The sequence below is a fragment of the Oncorhynchus masou genome, chromosome 16 (genome assembly GCF_036934945.1).
Source record: "Oncorhynchus masou masou isolate Uvic2021 chromosome 16, UVic_Omas_1.1, whole genome shotgun sequence".
Lineage (NCBI taxonomy): Eukaryota > Metazoa > Chordata > Actinopteri > Salmoniformes > Salmonidae > Oncorhynchus > Oncorhynchus masou.
Genome location: NC_088227.1, coordinates 24,694,456 through 24,703,940, shown reverse-complemented (window position 1 = coordinate 24,703,940; position 9,485 = coordinate 24,694,456). Strand labels below are relative to the sequence as shown.

General features: G+C 46.1%; 1 protein-coding gene across 4 annotated transcripts in view; it reads right to left on the bottom strand.

Moving 5' to 3' along the window:
• Positions 1 to 66: 66 nt before the first annotated feature.
• syne1a (spectrin repeat containing, nuclear envelope 1a) overlaps positions 67 to 9,485 on the bottom strand; it is a 130,854-nt gene continuing 121,435 nt past the window's right edge. For 3 of the 4 annotated variants that reach the window (XM_064991280.1, XM_064991281.1, XM_064991282.1), the window contains 6 exons: positions 5,378 to 5,584; positions 5,058 to 5,186; positions 4,647 to 4,910; positions 4,331 to 4,423; positions 3,308 to 3,366; positions 67 to 1,619 (listed from right to left, as the gene is read on the bottom strand). In XM_064991280.1, coding sequence (XP_064847352.1) covers positions 1,346 to 1,619; positions 3,308 to 3,366; positions 4,331 to 4,423; positions 4,647 to 4,910; positions 5,058 to 5,186; positions 5,378 to 5,584 — 1,026 coding nt within the window. In that variant the 3' untranslated portion in view covers positions 67 to 1,345. The remainder of the gene's footprint in view (positions 1,620 to 3,307; positions 3,367 to 4,330; positions 4,424 to 4,646; positions 4,911 to 5,057; positions 5,187 to 5,377; positions 5,585 to 9,485) is intronic. The other variant, XM_064991284.1, reaches the window with a different exon arrangement.

The following is a 9,485-nucleotide window of genomic DNA, read 5'->3' as shown; positions in this document are numbered from 1 at the left end:
AGTTACTGTCTGGCATTTGTGTTATTCAGTAATGCAAACTCAAAGGAATACAAAAACTAATTTTTAATATGTACTGTATTTTATTATGCAAAGAGAGAGTATTATTCATTAGCTCAGCATTAGCAAACTGTACATACATAAATAACCATTTCATTTTTCATTGTTTTTACAGTTTCATTTTTGAACAGCCCAGTGATTTAGATGTTTCCATCCAGTTAGGATCATCATCATCATCGTTATTATTACAAAGCACACTATATGACATCCATCTACTTAACACTACCAGTGATTGTTTGGCTTTTTTTTTTAAAGCAAGGGATTTCAAGTGCATGCTAATAAAACAAAAATAACTGCCATATTCAAAGGCATTTCAAACATCACTATACAAATCACCTGAATCTTACAAGTCAGTTTACTGGTTTCTTCTTGTTGCATCGATTGTTTTGCTTTAAAACACTGAAATAATATTGACGTTAAATACTTGTCTTGGCCCGAGGAGGAAGACGTCGGCCATCTTGTGGACGGCTTCAGTGCAGTACCTTCATTCAATAATAATCCTCAGTGGGATTCCACTAAACGGACGTGACTGGCATACCAACCCATAACTCTAATCCTAAAGTTAACCCTAATCTTAACCAAACTTCTAACCTTAACCCTAAACTAACTATAACTATAACCAATTAGGTATTTCAACAAGTGTTTGCAGGTCAGTCATGTCCCTGTAGTTTTCTCCCATGTCAGTGCTCGAGGTTCAGCTTTTAGCTCTATAGGATCTCTAGGACTAATGGGAATGTTCGCTATTCAAACTTCACCAGAAGCCCCCAAGCCTAATTGATTCTAACATCTACCAAATGCTGATTGAGTTAACAAATAAATAGCAGCAGCACTGACACACAGCACAGTCCACTTTGGCTCCCAACATATAAGTAGTGCTGTGTTTTTTCTTCAGACTCAAGATGTTTCCTCTGAAACTGTAAAAAATAAAATACAGATTACTATAAAGAATACAAAACTTATAGAGATTTGTTTTGGATATAAGGGGATCCACAAGGTATAGGTCCATTCATCTTGTAGATGGGTGTTGAACAACATGTTTTATATAGAGGCTGTTTAGGCCATGTAGCCTTGGGATGCTTTTGTTAGTCGGTTGGTTTGTTAGGTGTTAGAGAGTCTAAAATGAGTGAATGTCATCTCTGTGTAGCAGAGGAAGAGAGTCCTGCAGGGAGAGGGAATGTTAATATAATCCAGGAGGTCCTCTTCTATGGGCATGAGTCCACTGGTGTACAGCAGTAGGGGACATTCATTCAGATGAGAAAGTATTTCTGGAACCAGGAAGTGATGACCCTCATATGGGTGGGGGTCCATTGGTGTAGCGCAGCATGGGGTGGAAAGAGCGGGCAAAGTTGTTGGCATGGTGACAGCTGTAGTCCTCCTCTGTCATGGGCACCAGGCAGGCTAAGCCAATCAGGAGCAGGAGGAGGAGTTGGAGGGGCAGAGCTGCCCTCAGGACCCTCAGGATAAAGGACTGGCCCCTTGGGGGGCACGAGGAGGAGGACGAGGAAGAGGGGAGCAGGGGGAAGTCAGAACGGGAGGAAGCGCAGCCAGCGCCGCTCTGAGAGCTGGTCAGGGAGAGAGAGAACGGCATTAGACACACCAGAAATAGCAGAGTAGGATTTTAGACACAGGAACACACATATACACACACACATGAGTAAAAACTGTATAGAGTTATGATACCGTGAAAAGGGTTAAGATCGTAACAAACAACACACCAGAGTAAGCATACCAATCACACACACACACACAAGGTTACTCAAACACTACAGAGAAAAGGTTACACACACTCATGCACAAACCAAAGCAGCAATTTCTACACACATAATCTCTCCTATGCACAGGGAACATGAAGTAAAATCCCTCCTAGTAGTGTCAGTCTTGTTTTTCTCACTGAGTGAGAAACCCTGGCCGTACAGCCGACTGTGTGAGAGTTCAATGTCTCATTCCGAGCAGAGACCGCTGTACCAGAGACCCCTCCAGAGACTCACAGAGAAGGAGCCAAGAGGAGCGAGGAACGCTGCGTTCCTCCACCTGGCCTCATCCTCACAGGGCTGCCTGGTGGCCTGGGGGAGGAAGCTGTTAGCAGTCTGTCTGTCTGAAGGCCCTCCACACCCTATGTCTCTATCTACATGTCTCTATCTCTCATTAATAGTTGAAATTAATGGTGAGAGCATTGTGATGTGTGTTTTACCTCAGCAGCCCTACCTCAGGAGATCCACAGTTTGGGGCCGCAAAGAACCCCCTGATCTCCATGGCAACCTCGTCTACGAGATTTCAATTTCCGAAGCCAATTAGTGAGTAACAGGGAACTAGCAGAGCCTGGGCCTGTTCATACAATGGAGCCCAACAGCCCCAACAGAGCCTCATTACCTTTTCTCGACCACTCATCCCTGAGCTAATTTAGGGCCAGGCTTCAACCCGGCCGACATGTCATTATTAGGATCCATTTAATAGAAAGCACGGAGTGAAGACTCAAAAGAACAAAGAGAGCAGTACAGAGGTGGGTGGGTTATTAGTACGGCGGTGAGAGGGGGATGAAGGGAAAATAGAGATGGAGAGAAAGGAAGGAGGAAGAGATTCAGACAGTTCATTACAGCAGATAGCTAGTTTTCTATTAAGAGAAAGAGAGGAATAGAGGGAGGGAAAGTGACTAAGAAAAAAATCAGAAGGCAAAGTGAGTCAGCAAAGAAGAGGGGGGCGAAACAGATACTGTATATTCAGATAATGCCATCTAGTGGGTGAGAAATAACTACAGGGATGAGTGTTGCCAGATAGGTGAGCAGTAAAAAGATGACAGACAAGCGTTGGCAGCATCGTTCAGACAGCAGAGCACAGCAGCAGAGAGCAATGAAAGAACAGAAAACGTTCCACTTTCATTCAATAAAGGAAGAAAGGAATCCCCTGAACTAGGTGATTCACGACTTTTAACAGCTGGCTTGGTTACGTCGCTTCTAGAAGGAAGGAAGATCATGGAACTCATATGGGCCAACGTTGGGGAAGTTTGGAGGGTTAAAGAGGATGCATCATTTCTCAACAGATAAGAGAGGCAGAAGAGAACCTATCAGATGACCTATCACAGCTTCTGCCCTAACAAACTGGTTTCGGTTCGGTTTCCTAACCATATAGAGGATGCATAGAGTATAATTGATTTGAGTGATTGACTGATTGGGTTAATAATTTGGACAGGTACAAAGTATGCAGTCATGGTTCCATCATCCTCCCATGGTTCTAGAGTCCAGGAGAGAGGTACCTGTGATGTGGGCCGCTCTCGGGGGGTCCTGGGTGGGCATGACTACTTTTGCCCCGGGGCTGTACCACGTAATGAGCAGGACGGGGGTAAAAGAAAGAAAGAATGGTTCAGTCCGGAGCAAATAAACACCAAGCTTCAGATGAGAGGAAAAAAATCAACCAACAAATAACAGAAAGAGCAGTAACATCAATAGAACACCAACAACTAAAGAGCAGCAACAACATCCATGATGGTGATAGGAGTATCAAGAAACCGGGCTTTTCACATTGGATTGTTTAAGAATTACAATTACAACAATTCATTTACAGATATGTTCATCAAACATACTGTATATTAGCATCTATAGGTGGCTAGAAAATACACAAACTGTTGTTATCCTGTTCATTTGACATGTTTATTTGTTGCCAATGATTAGTAATGCTTCAGGATTTCATTAATACATGATGATGATGATATAGTGGCGTTACAGCGGGCTGTAATGACTAGAAGCATTGATGTTTATAATTAGTTGCAATTACGCTACTGGCGAACACTACAATTCTCCTCTAAAAAGCGTCAGTTAGTGAAAAGCCAGTGTTTCTTGTGCATTTTTGGCTACGCAGATCTACATGGTGAAGGTAGCAAAAACCCATCTCAAAGAACAACAGCTTGTGGGGCAACATATTCCTTAGTGGTGTAGCGTCACATTAGCAGGGCAGCAATAAAGCAATCTATAAACAAAGGGTAAAACGCAACGTCAATGAATTGCCTTAATTAACTGAATGAAAACAGAAAGGGCTGGTGGGTGGCTGCGGGGTAAAAGCTGGGGTAGAGTGTTGTCCTGTGGGGTTAGCATGCATTGGGAGAGGGAAGGGGGGTGACATTTTGGGTTAAGAATAACATTTGGGAGATCACTCGATAAATCGGTCAGGGTGAATCGCTATTTCTCTAACCAGTATACCCCACACTAATGACTTTCTACACACATAACAGCCCCTGGTAAAGGACTGTGACATCCTAGATAGGTACAAAGGGAGACATTACCGATCGCCGGCGACTCGTTGAGGTCCCCTCTGAGACGGGGCTGGTGGATCCAGAGATGTCAGATTTGTCCACAGCAGACAAAGGCAGCGAGTCCTACAAAGGATCAATAATATGGACAAGGACAGACAGTCAGTCTGAAGACGAGTCTTTATTTTTCTCTTGATGCTCGTCCTGACACACAGGGTGCATTTCACTATTTCATTCACTCGTACTAACTAGTTACCTGGAGAGTGATTGTCATAATGGTTGCACTAAAAAGCCCACACTATAAATGTATGTGATACGGCTGTAGGTCTTATGTGTATTTTCCTCTGACCTTTGTGTCCATGGTTTCCAGTCTCCTCTCCAGGCCCTCCAGGTCAGTGCTGACCTCCCGGAGGAGCAGCCGCAGCCTGTTCCCGATCACATGCACCTTCTCCTGGGCCTCCAGATGTTCACTACCCTGGAGCTGGTTCTGGGCCTGCTCTGAAGCCTGGGGTTGGCTTTGAGCCGTGGCCTGGGTGTGGACAAGCAGCTGGGCTGAGAGCTCTTGAAGGGAGGAAGCCTTCTGCTGGGAGTCCAGCAGCTCACGCTTGATTTGCTGGAGTTGAATGGGGGAGGAAGTGAGAGGGGTAGTGGTAAATATAATTAATTTAGGCTAGGCTACAACCCTTTAGGATATTGGTCTTTTGAGAGGATAAACAGATTTGGAGTGCCCACAGTTTGTGTGTATTGGTGTGGAAAGTACCGTGAGTGTTCTGTGGTGAGCCCGTAGTGTTTCACGGTCGAGCCTGGGGGGGATGGGGACAACCTCGTTCCTCCTACGGTCAATGTTCTCCAACCACAACAGCAGACCGTGGCTCAGCTCATGGAACTCCTAGAGAGAGAGAGAAGAGAGATGAGAGAAGAGAGAAGAGAGAGAGAGAGAGAGAGAAGAGAGAGAGAGAGAGAGAAGAGAGAAGAGAGAGAGAGAGAGAGAGATGACATGATTAACAGACAGAATAACACAGGTTTCTTTTATGTGTGTGTGTATGACTGTGTACGTTTACATGTAAGTGTTTGTTGTACCTGACACTGCAACAGGGCCCTCTGTAGCTCTGCCCTCCAGTCCTCCAGCGATGAGCCCAGCCAATCCCAGCGTGAGTTCATCTCCTTCAGCCCGTCCCTCAGCTCCCACGCCTCCTTTGAGTCGGGATCTGATTGGAGGAAGTCAGCGCTGCTCAGGTTGATTGACAGGACCTGGGACTTGTGGCCATCCATGGCCTTCTGCAGCTCCTGGAAGAGTGAAGAGGATAAATGAGTGACTGTGTGTGTTTGGCTGTTTGTTTGTAAGTATTTGTGTAATTGTTATGTTACGTGTTGGACCGTATGGGAATGTTTACCACGTGCATATACACTATGTGTAACACTATCAGTATAATGTATAATAAATATAATAAAGGGAGACATACTGTAGGTAGACTGACCCATACTGCCCAGTACTGGTTTACAGTAGTTATAAATAGGCTTGGTGATGACAGAGCAGAGCTAGTACAGGAGCACTAACAGTAGGTGTCAGTAAACTAGGTGTAGGTTAGCGAACCCCACCAGGCTTCAGATCAGCCGGGCTATTTATAGTCTGTTGACATCCTTGGGTCTGATGTGTGGCAGACTACAGCAGCTGGGTTGTGTGATGTGTGACAGACTACAGCAGCTGGGCTGTGTGATTTGTTACAGACTACAGCTGCTGGGCTGTGTGATGTGTTACAGACTACAGCTGCTGGGTTGTGTGAAGTGTTACAGACTACAGCTGCTGGGTTGTGTGAAGTGTTACAGACTACAGCTGCTGGGTTGTGTGATGTGTTACAGACTACAGCTGCTGGGATGTGTAATGTGTTACAGACCACAGCTGCTGGGCTGTCTGATTGTGTTACAGACCACAGCTGCTGGAAGTCTGATTGTGTTACAGACCACAGCTGCTGGGCTGTCTAATGTGTTACAGACTACAGCTGCTGGGCTGTCTGATTGTGTTACAGACTACAGCTGCTGGGCTGTCTAATGTGTTACAGACTACAGCTGCTGGGCTGTCTGATTGTGTTACAGACTACAGCTGCTGGGCTGTCTGATTGTGTTACAGACTACAGCAGATAGGCTGTGTGTTACAGACTACAGCATCTGGCCTGTCTGATGTGTTATGGACTATAGCAGCTGGGCTGTGTCATGTGTTTCTACTTTCTACTTTTCAACTCGGACAAAACAGAGATGCTTGTTCTAGGTCCCAAGAAACAAAGAGATCTTTTGTTGAATCTGACAATTAATCTTAATGGTTGTACAGTCGTCTCAAATAAAACTGTGAAGGACCTCGGCGTTACTCTGGACCCTGATCTCTCTTTTGAAGAACATATCAAGACCATTTCAAGGACAGCTTTTTTCCATCTACGTAACATTGCAAAAATCAGAAACTTTCTGTCCAAAAATGATGCAGAAAAATTAATCCATGCTTTTGTCACTTCTAGGTTAGACTACTGCAATGCTCTACTTTCCGGCTACCCGGATAAAGCACTAAATAAACTTCAGTTAGTGCTAAATACGGCTGCTAGAATCCTGACTAGAACCAAAAAATGTGATCATATTACTCCAGTGCTAGCCTCCCAACACTGGCTTGCTGTCAAGGCAAGGGCTGATTCCAAGGTTTTACTGCTAACCTACAAAGCATTACATGGGCTTGCTCCTACCTATCTATCTGATTTGATCCTGCCGTACATACCTACACGTACGCTACGGTCACAAGACGCAGGCCTCCTAATTGTCCCTAGAATTTCTAAGCAAACAGCTGGAGGCAGGGCTTTCTCCTATAGAACTCCATTTTTATGGAATGGTCTGCCTACCCATGTAAGAGACGCAAACTCGGTCTCAACCTTTAAGTCTTTACTGAAGACTCATCTCTTCAGTGGGTCATATGATTGAGTGTAGTCTGGCCCAGGAGTGTGAAGGTGAACGGAAAGACTCTGGAGCAACGAACCGCCCTTGCTGTCTCTGCCTGGCCGGTTCCCCTCTTTCCACTGGGATTCTCTGCCTCTAATCCTATTACAGGGGCTGAGTCACTGGCTTACTGGGGCTCTTTCATATCGTCCCTAGGAGGGGTGCGTCACTTGAGTGGGTTGAGTCACTGATGTGATCTTCCTGTCTGGGTTGGCGCCCCCCCTTGGGTTGTGCCGTGGAGGAGATGTTTGTGGGCTATATTCGGCCTTGTCTCAGGATGGTAAGTTGGTGGTTGAAGATATCCCTCTAGTGGTGTGGGGGCTGTGCTTTGGCAAAGTGGGTGGGGTTATATCCTTCCTGTTTGGCCCTGTCCGGGGGTGTCCTCGGATGGGGCCACAGTGTCTCCTGACCCCTCCTGTCTCAGCTTCCAATATTTATGCTGCATTAGTTTATGTGTCGGGGGGCTAGGGTCAGTTTGTTACATCTGGAGTACTTCTCCTGTCCTATTCGGTGTCCTGTGTGAATTTAAGTGTGCTCTCTCTAATTCTCTCTTTCTCTCTTTCTTTCTCTCTCTCGGAGGACCTGAGCCCTAGGACCATGCCTCAGGACTACCTGACAGGATGACTCCTTGCTGTCCCCAGTCCACCTGGCCGTGCTGCTGCTCCAGTTTCAACTGTTCTGCCTTATTATTATTTGACCATGCTGGTCATTTATGAACATTTGAACATCTTGGCCATGTTCTGTTATAATCTCCACCCGGCACAGCCAGAAGAGGACTGGCCACCCCACATAGCCTGGTTCCTCTCTAGGTTTCTTCCTAGGTTTTGGCCTTTCTCGGGAGTTTTTCCTAACCACCGTGCTTCTACACCTGCATTGCTTGCTGTTTGGGGTTTTAGGCTGGGTTTCTGTACAGCACTTTGAGATATCAGCTGATGTACGAAGGGCTATATAAATACATTTGATTTGATGTGTTACAGACTACAGCAGCTGGGGTGATGTGTAACAGACTACAGTAGCTGGGGTGATGTGTAACAGACTACAGCAGCTGGTCCGATGTGTTACAGGCTACAGCAGCTGGTCTGATGTGTTACAGGCTACAGTAGCTGGGGTGATGTGTAACAGACTACAGTAGCTGGGGTGATGTGTAACAGACTACAGCAGCTGGTCTGATGTGTTACAGGCTACAGCAGCTGGTCTGATGTGTTACAGGCTACAGTAGCTGGGGTGATGTGTAACAGACTACAGTAGCTGGGGTGATGTGTAACAGACTACAGTAGCTGGGGTGATGTGTAACAGACTACAGCAGCTGGTCTGATGTGTTACAGGCTACAGCAGCTGGTCTGATGTGTTACAGGCTACAGTAGCTGGGGTGATGTGTTACAGACTACAGCAGCTGGGGTGATGTGTTACAGACTACAGCAGCTGGTCTGATGTGTAACAGACTACAGCAGCTGGTCTGATGTGTTACAGGCTACAGCAGCTGGTCTGATGTGTAACAGACTACAGTAGCTGGGGTGATGTGTAACAGACTACAGTAGCTGGGGTGATGTGTTACAGACTACAGCAGCTGGGCTGCGTCATGTGTTACAGACTACAGCAGCTGGTCTGATGTGTTACAGGCTACAGCAGCTGGGGTGATGTGTAACAGACTATAGCAGCTGGGCTGATGTGTAACAGACTATAGCAGCTGGGGTGATGTGTAACAGACTACAGTAGCTGGGGTGATGTGTTACAGACTACAGCAGCTGGTCTGATGTGTTACAGGCTACAGCAGCTGGGGTGATGTGTAACAGACTATAGCAGCTGGGCTGATGTGTAACAGACTATAGCAGCTGGGGTGATGTGTAACAGACTACAGTAGCTGGGGTGATGTGTAACAGACTACAACAGCTGGGGTGATGTGTAACAGACTACAGTAGCTGGGGTGATGTGTAACAGACTATAGCAGCTGGTCCGATGTGTAACAGACTACAGTAGCTGGGGTGATGTGTAACAGACTATAGCAGCTGGTCCGATGTGTAACAGACTACAGTAGCTGGGCTGATGTGTAACAGACTACAGTAGCTGGGGTGATGTGTAACAGACTACAGCAGCTGGGTTGCGTCATGTGTTACAGACTACAGCAGCTGGTCTGATGTGTTACAGGCTACAGCAGCTGGTCTGATGTGTAACAGACTATAGCAGCTGGGCTGATGTGTAACAGACTATAGCAGCT